At 38.8% G+C, this 14,211-nt stretch overlaps 2 protein-coding genes across 2 annotated transcripts in view; one reads left to right on the top strand and one right to left on the bottom strand.

The window, feature by feature from the left end:
• Positions 1-13,293, bottom strand: part of TRAPPC3L (trafficking protein particle complex subunit 3L) — a 58,418-nt gene extending 45,125 nt beyond the window's left edge. Inside the window, exon 1 of the mRNA XM_069599192.1 lies at positions 13,189-13,293. The gene's annotated coding sequence lies outside the window, so the exon portion shown is untranslated. The remainder of the gene's footprint in view (positions 1-13,188) is intronic.
• CALHM4 (calcium homeostasis modulator family member 4) lies at positions 3,919-9,207 on the top strand. Its single transcript, XM_069598892.1, has 2 exons — positions 3,919-4,476; positions 8,821-9,207. The coding sequence occupies exons 1-2, from the start codon at positions 3,919-3,921 to the stop codon at positions 9,205-9,207; spliced, it is 945 nt and encodes a 314-aa protein (XP_069454993.1).
• Positions 13,294-14,211: the final 918 nt, after the last annotated feature.

Genomic DNA, 14,211 nt, shown 5'->3' with positions numbered 1-14,211 from the left:
TTTAAAATGTTGTATGTGTGATTATTGATGTGTTTGGTCTCATTTCTACCATTATTTTGTGTTTTCTGTTTATCATCCTTTTTCCTCTGTTTACTGTTTCTTTTCCTATCATTATTCTCTTTTTATTTCCCTTTTTTCCGAGTGATCTATGCACTGTGTTTCTATTGTTTAATAATTATACTTGAGATTTTTACTGCTTTATTAAGATGTAAGTGATTTTACAGTTTGATGAGTTTTGACATAGGTATACACCCCTGAAGCCATCAAATTAATCACCATAATTAATATATCCATCACTCCTGTTTTATAACTGTGTTTTCTTTGATTCTTTGTCTAATTTGCATCCATTAACTGCACAGTCAATTCAACAGCTAAATAGTTTGTATCTCCTGTGTGACCCAGAGTCCCTACTCTGACCCACCTTCTTATCTAACTCTCATACACCAAGCCAATATTTCCTCAGCTCTTAATCAACCCAGGACCAGGTATCAGACAAATAGCAACATCCCTCATGCCCTGAAGCCCACCAGAATCATTTAAATTAGCCAGTTCTAGCTCTTTCCCTTCACCTGCCTTGACTTTCCCACAGAAACCCCAGGGAACGCTCTGGCTTTGGCTTCCCCTCCTCCTTTTCTGCCTCCAGCCCAACCTGCTGCTTCCCCAAGTGGCCCTGCACGGACTGGCATGCCCCTTTCTCTTGATAAATGTAAGTAATAAATTTTCCTTTTGATGGCATTGGCCTCTGTCTTCACTCAGTCACCTCCATAAACTAAAATTGTGGTTCAAATTCATGCGTTCCCCCACCAGTCTTCCCATGGCCCTGGCAGACCCTCTCTTCTTATTTCTTCTCCACCACTCTCTAGTGAGCACTAGTTTGTTTTCTATCAGTAGAGGTCAATTAACACTTTCAAGGATTTCATATAAATGTCATACATTATGTATTCTTTTGCCTGAATTCTTCCCTTTCAGTCGGTTCAGTTCAGTTGCTCAGTGGTGTCCGACTCTTTGTGACCCCATGAATCGCAGCACGCCAGGCCTCCCTGTCCATCACCAACTCCCGGACTTCACTCAGACTCGCGTCCATCGAGTCAGTGATGCCATCCAGCCATCTCATCCTCGGTCGTCCCCTCTCCTCCTGCCCCCAACCCCTCCCAGCATCAGAGTCTTTTCCAATGAGTCACCTCTTCGCATGAGGTGGCCAAAGTATTGGAGTTTCAGCTTTGGCATCATTCCCTCCAAAGAAATCCCAGGGCTGATCTCCTTGAGGATGGACTGGTTGGATCTCCTTGCAGTCCAAGGGACTCTCAAGAGTCTTCTCCAACACCACAGTTCAAAAGCATCAATTCTTTGGTGCTCAGCCTTCTTCACAGTCCAACTCTCACATCCATACGTGACTACTGGAAAAACCATAGACATGACTAGATGGACCTTAGTCGGCAAAGTAATGTCTCTGCTTTTGAATATGCTATCTAGGTTGGTCATAATTTTTCTTCCAAGGAGTAAGTGTCTTTTAATTTCATGGCTGCAGTCACCATCTGCAGTGATTTTGGAGCCCCCAAAATATAAAGTCTGACACTGTTTCCACTGTTTCCCCATCTATTTCCCATGAAGTGATGGGACCGGATGCCATGATCTTCGTTTTCTGAATGCTGAGCTTTAAGCCAACTTTTTCACTCTCCTCTTTCACTTTCATCAAGAGGCTTTTTAGTTCTTCTTCACTTTCGGCCATAAGGGTAGTGTCATCTGCATATCTGAGGTTATTGATATTTCTCCTGGCAATCTTGATTCCAGCTTGTGTTTCTTCCAGCCCAGCGTTTCTCATGATGTACTCTGCATAGAAGTTAAATAAGCAGGGTGACAATATACAGCCTTGACGTACTCCTTTTCCTATTTGGAACCAGTCTGTTGTTCCATGTCCAGTTATTCATTCTTGTTACTGTATATATTAATAGCCTATTCCTCATATTTTTCTGAGTAGCTTTCCCTTACATGGATATAGAACAGTCTGTGGATGGCTTCTGTGTTGTTTCCAGTTTGCAGCTATTGTAAAGAAGCAAACTTGTGTCATTCATGTACAGGTTTTCATGTGGACCTATGCTTTCATTTCTCTTGAGTAAATACCTAGGAAGTAAGTTACATTGTATGGCTGGTATATACAGGTAACTTTTAAGGAAACTGACAATTTTCAAAAGCGATTGTTTCATTTTACATTCCTAACATGAGTGTATATGAGTTAGTTGCTCTATAATCCTAACCAACATTTGGTATGGAGTACCTTTCTAATTTTTGCTATTATATCAGATATGTAGTTATATCTTACTGTAACCATGGATTATCTTATTTGTATCTTTTGAAATAAAATGTAGTTATTTATAGAAATAACTAATAAATAAAGGAACTTTAAAAATATACTTGTACTCATCATTATTTTTTGCGCCTATGTCTTTCCTTAGAGTTTATTTTTCTCCTTGCTGAAACATATCCTTTAATAATCCTCTTAATGAGGTTCTATGAGTGGTAAATTCCCTTAGTCGCTGTGTGCTGTCTTTATTTTGCTCTATTTCAAATGATGGTTTAGCTGGTACTAAGAACTCTGAAGACATTGTCTTCTGGTCCCTATTGTTACTGATGAGAAGTGTGCTGTCAATATATTGCCACTTTTGGGTAGGTTATCTGTCTTTTATTTTTGACAGCTTTTAAGACTTTCTGTCTTTCACACTGTGCAGTTTTAATATGATGTGTCCAGTGTGAATTTATCTTTAGTGAAACTATTTAAAATAGATAACACTTTTCTTATGTGAGAACTTTCTTTGATTCTGCAAAATTCTGTTATTTCTCTTCAAATATTGTCTATTCCTTCATTTTTCCCTCCAGAACTCCTATTAGACAGGTCACGGAGTTGCTTAATCTGTTTTCTATTCCCTTTAACTGCTTTTAAAAATATACTCTTTTATTTCTTTGTCTTTTTATACTGCACTTTGGGTCAATTCCTCAGCATTATGTTTCAATTCACTGATGATATATTTAACCAAGGCCAGCTGAGATTTATTTAAGAAGAGAAACTTGTATCTTATTCATTTTTATAAGCCAAAGCAATATGGTTTTAAAAAACCACTCTTTAAACAAAAAGCATTTGATGATTAAATATAGCCATTTTATGTGTGATTATATAATTTCTTATCTATATGTATATAACTTTATTAATTACCCAAATATATTTTCACATAACAAATGATACCATATTAACAAATTTGCAACTTAACTTTTAAGACAACGCATTGTTATATTATGTTCTGTCAACACAAACATATTTTTATGCAAAGTAGAACGTTTTGGTTGTGATTTGACTTTAGGGGTACCCAGGTCTTGCTCATCTCTTTTGGGAAAACTTTTGGAATCTATATGGAAGGACTCTGAAATTACAGATGCTCCAGACAGCCCTAAATTTGGATTGCTCTAGTATTAGATAACTTCCATGATTCTTTATGCTATAATTTTATGGTAACAAAATCTTGGTCCAGTACAAGGGTAAGAATGTTCTGATTTTCTTCCATACTGTATTTGCTGGTGCTAAGCATTTTGTGTCACACAAGGGAGCACATAGGAAGACGGCAGCAGTTTGCTTTGCAATCAAGTCATCCTCTTTTTAGTAGAAAGATATACTGAAGAAGTTTCCCTTGTCACTCAAGCCAGATGAATCTCTCCCTCAAGTCCCTGCGGCTGTACTCTGAAGTTCATTTATTAGCTCAGGATTCACAAAGTACACAAGGAAAGATGCTAGAATCCTTTAAACATGTAAGGATGTTGGGTCGCCTGACACAACCAGTTAAACCAGTAAGATCCCATAAAATGGTTATAGCTGGTGGAGTCTAATGATCAGAAAGGGCTAGGAGCTGATTTGTGAAGGAGCTTCCCAAGATGAGCCCAGCTCTGGGTAACACTGTATCTTCTCTGCAGAGAAGTGGAACATTTATCAACACTTTAATTGCTGCTTTGACTATCTGTGGGCAACAACTCTTCTCCTCTTTCACGTTCAGTTGTCCCTGCCAAGTTGGGAAAAATTTCTACTATGGTTCTGCTTTTCTGATCATTCCTGCCTTAATCCTTCTGGTTGCTGGCTTTGCTCTGAGAAGCCAGACGTGGACAATCACCAGTGAATACTGCTGCAGCTGTGTCCCTCAGCTCCGGAGAATCAGCCTCCTGGAGCGCAGGCTGGCTTGCCTTCACTTCTTCAGCATCACGGGAAGGGCACTTGTTGCTCCATTAACGTGGCTGGCGGTGACCCTGCTGACAGGCACGTACTACGAATGTGCGGCAAGTGAATTCGCATCTGTGGGCCGTTACCGAGCGTTTGACAATATTAGTGCCGGCGAACGGCAAGAGATCCTAGCCGGGTTTCCGTGCTGCAGATCAGTTCCATCGAATATGATCCTGGTCAGAGATGAAGTAGCTCTTCTACACAGGTACCAGTCACAGGTAAGTTCTTGCTTTTTATTTTCAGCTCTGCTATCCCGTACTAACTGGCGCTTCCCTGGTGGCTCCGTGGTAAAGAATCTGCCTGCAGTGCAGGAGATGTGTGTTTGATCCCTGGGTAAGGAAGATCCCCTCGAGGAGGAAATGGCAGCCCACTCCAGTTCTTGCCTGGGAAGTCCCCAGGACAGAGGAGCCCGGCAGGCTGTAATCCATGGGGTACAAAAGAACTGAATGGGACTTAGCCACTGAACAACAGCAGTCTCATATTAACTACAATCACTGGAAACATTTTCCATTCCTGCTGCTTCTGGTATTGTCTGATTATAGAACACAAACTGGATGCCACTCATCAGTTAGATTTCTACTGAGTGTCTGAATAAATATGGTTAGGATGTTGGGCTTTGGAGTCAGCAGACTTGCATTTGAGGCTTGCTTTACCATGTATTAACCTGCAAAACCTTAAGCAAGTTATCTAATTTATCCATGCTTCACTGTTCTCATCTGTAAAATGGAGATACTGTTAATATGATCTGTCATTTAGGGTTGGAGTGAGTAATAAACAAGTTAATGCATCTAAAGCACTCAGTACTGTGTTCAGAATCTATTATATATTAAAAACAAGGAATTTTCAGTTCAGTTAAGTCACTCAGTTGTGTCTCTTTGCAACCCTATGGACTGCAGCACTCCAGGCTTTCCTGTCCATCACCAACGCCCAGAGATTGTTCAAACTCGTGTCCACCGAGTCGGTGATGCCATCCAACCATCTCATCCTCTGTCATCCCCTTCTCCTCCTGGATTCAATCCTTCCCAGTATCAGGATCTTTTCCAGTGAGTCAGTTCTTCGCATCAGGTGGCCAAAGTATTGGAGTTTCAGCTTCAGCATCAGTCCTTCCAATGAATATTCAGGACTGATTTCCTTTAGGATGGGCTGGTTTGATCTCCTTGCAGTCCAAGGGACTCTCAACAGTCTTCATCAATACCACAGTTCAAAAGCATCAGTTCTTTGGCCTTTGGCTTTCTTTATGGTCCAACTCTCACATCCATACATGACTACTGGAAAATCCATAGCTTTGACTAGATGGACCTTTGTTGGCAAAGTAATGTCTCTGCTTTTGAATATGCTATCTAGGTTGGTCATAACTTTTCTTCAACAAGGAATTTTAGATATTATTATTAAAAATATTATTACTAAATTCCATCTTTCTGCATGAATACTCTTAAATATGCATTCTTATATATTTAAATCACATTTTAAATTACAGGAGGCTTAATTATAATTAAAAATAAACACTGATGATAGTTCTAAATTTAGTGTCATTAGATAGGTTTGTGGGAGGGAGTGGAGTTAAGTGAGGGGAAGGCCTAAACCTACTAGGTTTATAGGTTAAATCTAAAGATGTAAAAGTACATTTTTGTCAGTACAGAAAGAATCATTGGTGTTCATCAGTTTCTCCCAGGGATTTGGGAGAAAAACACATTTCAAATCACTGCAATGCCATAAGAACACAGTAATGTTTCTTAATTTACTTTTTATTTTATATTTCAGCATAGTTGATTTACAATGTTGTGTTAGTTTCAAGTATACAACAAAGTGATTCATTAATACATACCCATGTATCTTTTCTTTTATTATTTTTCAGACTCTTTTCCATATAGGTTATTATAGAATATTGAGAAAAACACATTAATTTTTAAACTACTTATTGCAAAGGCCTCTCTTGACCCATCACTTTTCAGTTATTGAAATTTAAAAGTGCTGATGATATTTAGTTGAAAAAATTACTATCAACACAACAATATTGAAGTGTTATATATGGACCAGTGGAAACAAAATTAGAAATCTTATTAAGAAAGGATTTGTCTCAACCTATTTATACTGGCCTTAAATGTCAAGCAGAGGAGCTGTTAAAAGTGAAAAAATCAATGGGACAATTTTGACTTTAAAAGATGTTCTTGCTTTAAAAAACTAAGTTGTAATACACAATGGTAAGATGTTCTTAAGGTCAAAATAAAACATCTTATCTAATGATACACAGACTTCTGTGAAAAGACAGTTTTATAGCTCTGAGTACCATGAGCAAGTGGATTTTTTGATTTAGTGACACCACCACTAATATTTGGGCTTCCCTGGCGGCTCAGACAGTAAAGACTCTGCCTGCAATGCAGGAGACCAGGATTCGATCCCTGGGTTGGGAATATCCCCTGGAAAAGGGAATGGCAACCCACTCCAGTATACTTGCCTGGGGTATTCCAAGTACAGAGGAGCCTGGTGGGCTACAGTCCATGGAGTCGCAGAGTTGGACACAACTAAGTGATATTTATTGACCACTAATATTTATTGAGATGCTTATCCTATAGTGTACAAATACGTTATATCTTAATTCTAATCTTCATAATCCTAAGAGGTAGGTATAATCAACTCCATTTTACAGATGAGGAAACTGAAACTCAAAGAGTTTATAACTTTTATAAGTTTATAGAGCTAATAAATGGCTTATCAAGCTAGCCAAAGACCAGGGGCTGTTTCTATTTGCCCTCCCACCTTCTATAGTTACCTCATACTCCAATCTCATTTGAGGAATATGTACTGTCTTTCTGTTGGATGATTCTGGGTTGACCACCAGATCGAATTAAGTTTAAATCCTGTCTCTGCCTGTACCTTCTGGACATTTATTTCATCCCATTTCAATACCTTCTATACCCATGCCAAAATCATCTAACTGCAAATTGAATGATGAATCCTCCCTCTGACCCTTGCTCCATGCACTGTCACCCATATAAAGTCCTTCAGTGATTTTCTACCAGCCTAAGCACAGATCCAGATTCCTGCCCTGACATACAATATCCTTCAATATGTGGCCCCTGACCATTTCCCCATATGATTCCTATGACCTTGTGAATTCAACTTCTTGGGGTTTTCCCAACTCTTCACATGCTTCTTCTTCTGACTTCCCTAATTGGAATTCTCCTCAACCTCTTGCATCTGGTGAACTTGTCTTTAATAATTTAAGTTTGAGCATCATCTCTTCTGGGAAGTGTTCCCTGACATTCTTCTCCTTTAAACAAGTTCATGTATCTTCATTGTCCTTCCTTGGGCTTTGTGTTTACACCTATCAAAACTATCCTATTTTACTGTGTTTCTTGGCTTTATATTTTGTCTCCCTCTTTAGGCTTAAAGATTTGGAAAGAGAGAATGTATCTAAAATTATCTGGATCTGTGTCCCAGGAACCAAGCAGTATGTATAGCACATGGTGGGAGGTCAACCTCGGGCTCAGTAAATGATAGCTGATGAATTAATGGGCATCTGAGATGACCTTTCCTCAACCATGCTGGCCTCTAATAAGTTAAATCATGACATGATGAGTATGACTTTGTCGGCTTCAGCCTCTAGAGTGAAGCTATCTTGCTGTGCACACACTGGTGATTCCAGGCCTGTTGGTGAATCACCAGCTGTGGAAGAGACCTTCACCATTTAGATTGTGGCTGCATACTGGTGGTTTCCCTAAATGTGTGCAGCCCATCTGTCTCACTCTACATAACAACCACTAAATATTGAAAAAAGAATACCAAAAAGGAAAAAAGAGGAGTCTAAGCATAGAAAACAGTTATTTGTTATTTGTCAGTCTTTAAAAGTGGAAACTAAATAGTTGCAAATAAAATCTAGTTGACTTTCCTTTCAAAGTATATTTCAAAAACCAACCATAAAACTGGCCAGCAAAAGATTATTTGAAGGGAGAAGATGAAAAGGAAAACAATAGGTGCTGTACTTTTAAGGACATGAGAGTCTGCTCATCGACTTTCTTTGGTCACAAAAAAATAAAAGGAAATAGCAATTTGGGAAGAAATGTCAGTGAGTACTTGCTGGCATATCACTGAGCTTGGTAGCTTATAAAACTACCATTATTATCTATTATATCATAATTTTCATCACTATAATTATTAAATATATATTAAGTGTTCAAAGAAATGGATGAGCCTACACCTGATGCTTAAACTAAAATAAAAAATGTAGTTTATGTCCATTATGCAAATATAATAGGCAGGTTATAAAGTTTGCCACTTCCAGGACAGTATTTAGAATCCACTTCAAAATCTTTGGAAATTTCCCAAATCCAAAAATCCTTTGTAATCCGAAAGCCAAGCTGAAGATGGTTGGGCCTGTATCGTGTCACACCTGCACCCAGGGTCAGGTGAATAGCACCTGTCAATATGCTAAAGACCAGAAAAGCAAACTTCTTACCCATATTTTAGTTCTCAGATCTGTGGGGATCCCTCCCATCATGGTTGTTTCTTGAATATTTAATATATTGATGCTTTCTGTTTCTCTTTTGAATAATTATGTGAAGATGCTGGGCTGGATTCTGATCACCTTGGCAACCATCACTGCCCTAGTCTCCTATTCTTTGGCGAGGTGCTGCTCACCCCTCACCTCCCTGCAGCATCGCTACTGGACCAACCACCTCCACAATGAGAGGGAACTCTTTGAACAAGCCGCAGCACAGCATTCACGGCTGCTCATCCTGCAGCGCATAAAGAAGCTATTTGGCTTCATTCCTGGAAACGAAGATGTCAGACACATCCATATTCCTTCATGTCAGGACTGGAGAGAGATGTCAGTCCCCAGCTTTCTCTGCATGGGTAATGACGTGCAAGGTAACTACAGCTTCCTTGGAGGCAGGGTGGATGAAGATAATGAGGAAGGCAGATCAGGAGATATTGAATTAAAACCTTAATCATAGCACCTTTCACAATTCAAATATTTTATTTTTAAAAGGACAGAGTTTCCATGTAATCCCTTCATCTTTTTCTCTCTCTTCTGATATTTGTTTATGTCAGTTCATCTGAAATGCTATTTCCAAAATCAATTTATCTGATCATGGTAACAATTTCTTGTTTTGAAATTTCATTGATGGTCTTGTAGTGCATATATTGGTCTGATTTTTTTTTTACAAATATGAAAATTGTAGTCATATCAAAATTTGGATCCTAATTTTGTTACTTAGTAGCTGTGCAAAAATGAATATCTTCGACTGCTATTTTGTATCTGCATTCAGATAGCAGCTACTTCAGAGATTTGTGAGGACGTATATGACAATTAGATATGATAATACAAGCTAAGTACTCAGCACAGTGCCTTTCAGAAAATAAGTGCTCATAAATGTTATTTTTGCCCTTCCTCTTTGCATTGCTTGTCTTTTATCATTATTTTCTCCATGTCTAAGTTTTTTTTTAAATTTTCTACCTCTGTATAATACCCAGAGACTTTTCACTGCTTCTTCCTCTTTCTTCAAGCTTAAATATCTGACCTTTGAGAATCAAGATTAAAAAAAAAAACAAAAATCCTTTCTAAATTGTTACCATGTAGGGGGGAAGCCCAGGCAAGAAGGTCTTGAGTCATCTTGCCATACCCAAGGAAAGATGGACACATATTGTATCCTCACTGGTGTCAAATGTTATTTGTGGCAACTCCATAGTGGAAACATTGTTACAGGTATGATATAGAAAGTTTATTCTAGAAAGTTCCCCCTGGTTCCACTACCAGGACACTATCTATGTCTTTTTGTTATCACACCTTTGTACTCAAAATCCATTTTAGGAAGGAAGGCTGTAAGCTATGTTTGTAGATCCATTATCTAAACTCTAAAAGGGAAGACCTACCTAAATTTTCACTTCTTATATTTGACAGTTTTCTATTTTATCTTCATTATTTCTGATATATGTATAGTCTCATGCCTGATTTTTGCCACATTCACTTGAACAACTGGTTCATTGGTCAAAATAAGCAAAGTGAGGGTTTTCCTTTATCTTTTAAACAAAATAATGGCTACTTACTGGGCAATGGACCAACTGCCAGTAGTCAAGGTGACTTTCAAGATTCATTTTCAAGGAGACCAGAGAATTTGACCATCTGAAATGCAATCACTTACCTGGCAATCTTACAGTCATGAAAGGGTCCATTTTGTGTGAAATTATGGGTCTTTCAAATTTAATAGAAACAATAAAGATGAATATTAAGAAGATTATTATTATTTTTTAACCAATAAGAGATACACAGTATAGTAGTTTGCCAGGACAGGAGACCTGTTCCTCCCCCTCCATCACTTACTGGGCAAATTGGTTAGTCTCTCTGGAATTCAGCTGTTGCATCTGTAAATTGGGATAGTGATACCTTATCTGCTGGAAGGGAAGGAAATGAACCAAACGAATTCTTGAGGTCCTTTCTAAGTCTAATAAGATGTTTACATGTATACAGGCAAATAAGTGTACAATCTTCTGGAGCGCTAGTAGCTTAGGTTGTTTCTATTGAAAGGAAAATATCACTGAATTTGGTTCTGAGCTTTCCTCTCTAGACATTCACTGGCATTCCACTTAAAAAAAAAAAGTTAGTGTACTGATTTTTTCAAGTGGCCGAGAAAAGTTATTCCACTTATCTAATTCTGTATACAATTCTGATATGACATGACGAGAGGGATCTTTAAAAAATAGAAGTAAGTACGGAAGTAGGGTCTTGGTCTGCTCTGATATAAATAAGCTGTGTAATTATGGAATTGGTGCTTTCAAACTGTGGTGCTGGAGAAGACTCTTGAGGGTCCCTTGGACTGCAAGGAGATCAAACCAGTCAATCCTAAAGGAAATCAATCCTGAATATTCATTAGAAGGACTGATGCTGCAGCTCTGATACTTTGGCCACCTGATGCGAAGAGCTGACTCATTAGAAAAGACCCTGATACTAGGAAAGATTGGAGGCAGGAGGAGAAGGGGATGAGATGGTTGGATGGCATCACCCCCTCAATGGACATGAGTTTGAGCAAGCTCCAGGAGATGGTGAAGGACAGGGGAGCCTGGTATGCTGCAGTCCATGGGGTCACAAAGAGTCAGACATGACTGAGCGACTGAACAACACATTATGGAAGGCCACCTCTACTTTGTTCTTTAGCGTCTTCTCCAGCTCCAAATCCCATGGCTCTGAGAATCTTTGAAGTTGTTTTGTATTGGGACACACTAGTTAAAGTAGTGGGGGCTTCCCTGGTGGCTCAGAGGTTAAAGCGTCTGCCTCCAAGGCGGGAGACCCATGTCCGATCCCTGCGTTGGGAAGATCCCCTGGAGAAGGACATGGTAACCCACTCCAGTATTCTTGCCTGGAGAATCCCATGGAGAGAGGAGCCTGGCAGGCTACAGTCCACGGGGTCGCAAAGAGTCGGACACAACTGAGCGACTTCACTTCACTTCTTCAGTTAAAGTAACATTTTATACCATGATCCGAGCTATTTTATTAGTTTTCAGGAAATACACTCTGATAGAATAATATACAGAAATGAAAATAAATACTCTAGTAAGATTTTCAGTTATCAAAATCAGAGTGTATGAAGTTAAAACTTTATATTATCAGAAAGAATAGTTGTTCATATACTGACACCAGGAAAATTTTTTTCTGCTAAATTCTAGAAGCACTTTCTAAATCAAGTTGTTTCAGAGTATTGCATACAATTTATCTTTTGGACCACTTAATCATGATCTTTCACTTTCTCTCAAAGGACTGTAAGTATTTTGGAGCTCTTCTGTATAGATTCAAAGGGTTTTATAGCATCTGTATGAACATTTAAAGAATAGTACACGTTCTTGAGTTTTATTGTATTTTATCTATTTCAAATTAAACAAATTAAATTGCCATTTTTTTTTGTCCAGAATATTCTTCTGTTCCATAGCCAGTTGGACAAAACTTTTCCATTAAGAACATTGTGCTTCCTCTCCTTTATGCTTAATGGATTTATGTAATTTTAAAACATATAATTAAAATCAATTATGTGCTAATATTACCTTATATTTTGCTACCAAGTGGTTTTGGATACTACATCAAATGCTGTGGCTTGGCATAAATACAGACTTGCTCATTTCTTACCTTCATCAGCTCCCACATCTGACTCCCACAATCCAAGATGCCTCCTTCCCAGGAGACAAATACAACCCCAATGTTTAGACATGTTTTACTCTGCTTATTTATGCTCTCCAAAGCGGAATTGCAGAATCATATTTATACTCATCATTTTTGTCTTCTTTCTCTGTTCTCAGTCTCCAGTTCCATTAAAAAAATTCTAGCATGTGATTGTAATGCTGCTGCTAGGTCGCTTCAGTCGTGTCCGACTCTGTAGGACCCCATATACGGCAGCCCACCAGGCTCACCCCTCCCTCGGATTCTCCAGTGCTTGAAAGTGAAAAGTGAAAGTTAAGTCGCTCAGTCCTGTCTGACTCTTAGCGACCCCATGGACTACAGCTTACCAGGCTCCTCCGTCCATGGGATTTTCCAGGCAAGAGTACTGGAGTGGGGTGCCATTGCCTTCTCTGATGATTGTAATAAGAAACAGCAATGTGATTTTACAAAAATTTTTTTTTTTGGTATTCTGTTTGTAGCACAAGGGGAAATCACATTAACCTTAAAACTTTGAAATATCACAACCAATCAGAGGCCTTCCAAATGCAAGACTCAGCAGCTATTTGCTATTTCAAAATATATGATTTAGAGTTTTCATTTCAGCTTCTAAACAAACCTACCAAAATTTGGCACTGGTTACTAAAGGAGTAAATGTTGGGAAGCTGTCCTTAGAGTAGACAGCTACACAGTTGACTCCATGAGCTGTGGGGCACAGTTATAAATGAGACCTCGACCAAGAAGCAATGATGTTACCTTCAGAGAGACAAAGTTCATAGTCCCTTACCCAAATTACTCTTCTGTTCAGTTCAGTCCAGTCGCTCAGTCGAAACGGCCTCTTTGCGACCTCATAGATTCAGCATGCACAATTAAACTCTAATCTCAGTACACTAGAACTTCAGAGATGTTTTTCAAATTTTGTTTCCTCTGCTGCCCCCTCGTGGTATAGACAGATGGCTGCACTCAAGTATAGTGGTGGCCACAGCAGCGGCTGTAAAAGGAATTCTTTTGTTGTTGCTTAATCACTAAATTGTATCTGACTCTTTTGAGAGCCCATAGACTACAGCCAACCAGTACCCCCGTCCATGGGATTTCCTGGGCAAGAATACTGGAGTGGGTTGCCATTTTCTTCTCCAGGATATCTTTGTGACCCAGGGATCAAACCTGCATCTCCTGCCTTGCAGGCAGATTCTTTACCGTTGAGCCACCCAGGAAGCCCAAAAGAATTATTACTATTTACATATTATGAAGCTAATTTAAACAAATGACCCCATTCTTTCTTTACAGCAAAATGGTAGAGTCACATATTAGGAAACGAATTGCTGAAATGACATTAATGACATAGAGAATGTAAAGGAATTCTGAGTGGTGTACATTCTTATATGAATAAAATGCTCTTATAATTATTTTTATTTGATAACTGGTGAATCATTGTTCATAATTTGAATCCAGTCTTATTTGACCCAAATAAAATAAGTTCTCCCATTTTATGGATGAGGTAGACTGAGGTAGAGGAGTCAAGCAGTTTGCTAAAGTTCCCTGCTAGTCTGACTTTTGACACTGCACTCCATAGCACTGAATACAGCAACATGAGGCATATCACAAACCTTCCAGGGCCTTGTAGATGTCAGGAGGTTCTCCTCCTACCCCTGTCTGTGAATCACTAAAACAGCCTGAGTTCTAAAAATAAGATGCCTATCTTACCTGCCTATCTCTTTCTGCTTCCACTGCACGTATATATACAGTGGTTCACTTTCAAGGCAGTGTTCTTCTTAGCAAAGTGATTTGTCTATTGTCACTTTGGACCTGA

Source organism: Ovis canadensis, chromosome 8 (genome assembly GCF_042477335.2).
Source record: "Ovis canadensis isolate MfBH-ARS-UI-01 breed Bighorn chromosome 8, ARS-UI_OviCan_v2, whole genome shotgun sequence".
Lineage (NCBI taxonomy): Eukaryota > Metazoa > Chordata > Mammalia > Artiodactyla > Bovidae > Ovis > Ovis canadensis.
This window is presented reverse-complemented; position numbering and strand designations above follow the sequence as displayed.

Coding starts and splice junctions, on each gene's coding strand:
- CALHM4 (XM_069598892.1), top strand. CDS start 3,919: ATGAGCCCAGCTCTGGGTAACACTGTATCTTCTCTGCAGAGAAGTGGA. Junction 4,477..8,820: donor TACACAGGTACCAGTCACAG/GTAAGTTCTTGC, acceptor AATTATGTGAAG/ATGCTGGGCTGGATTCTGAT.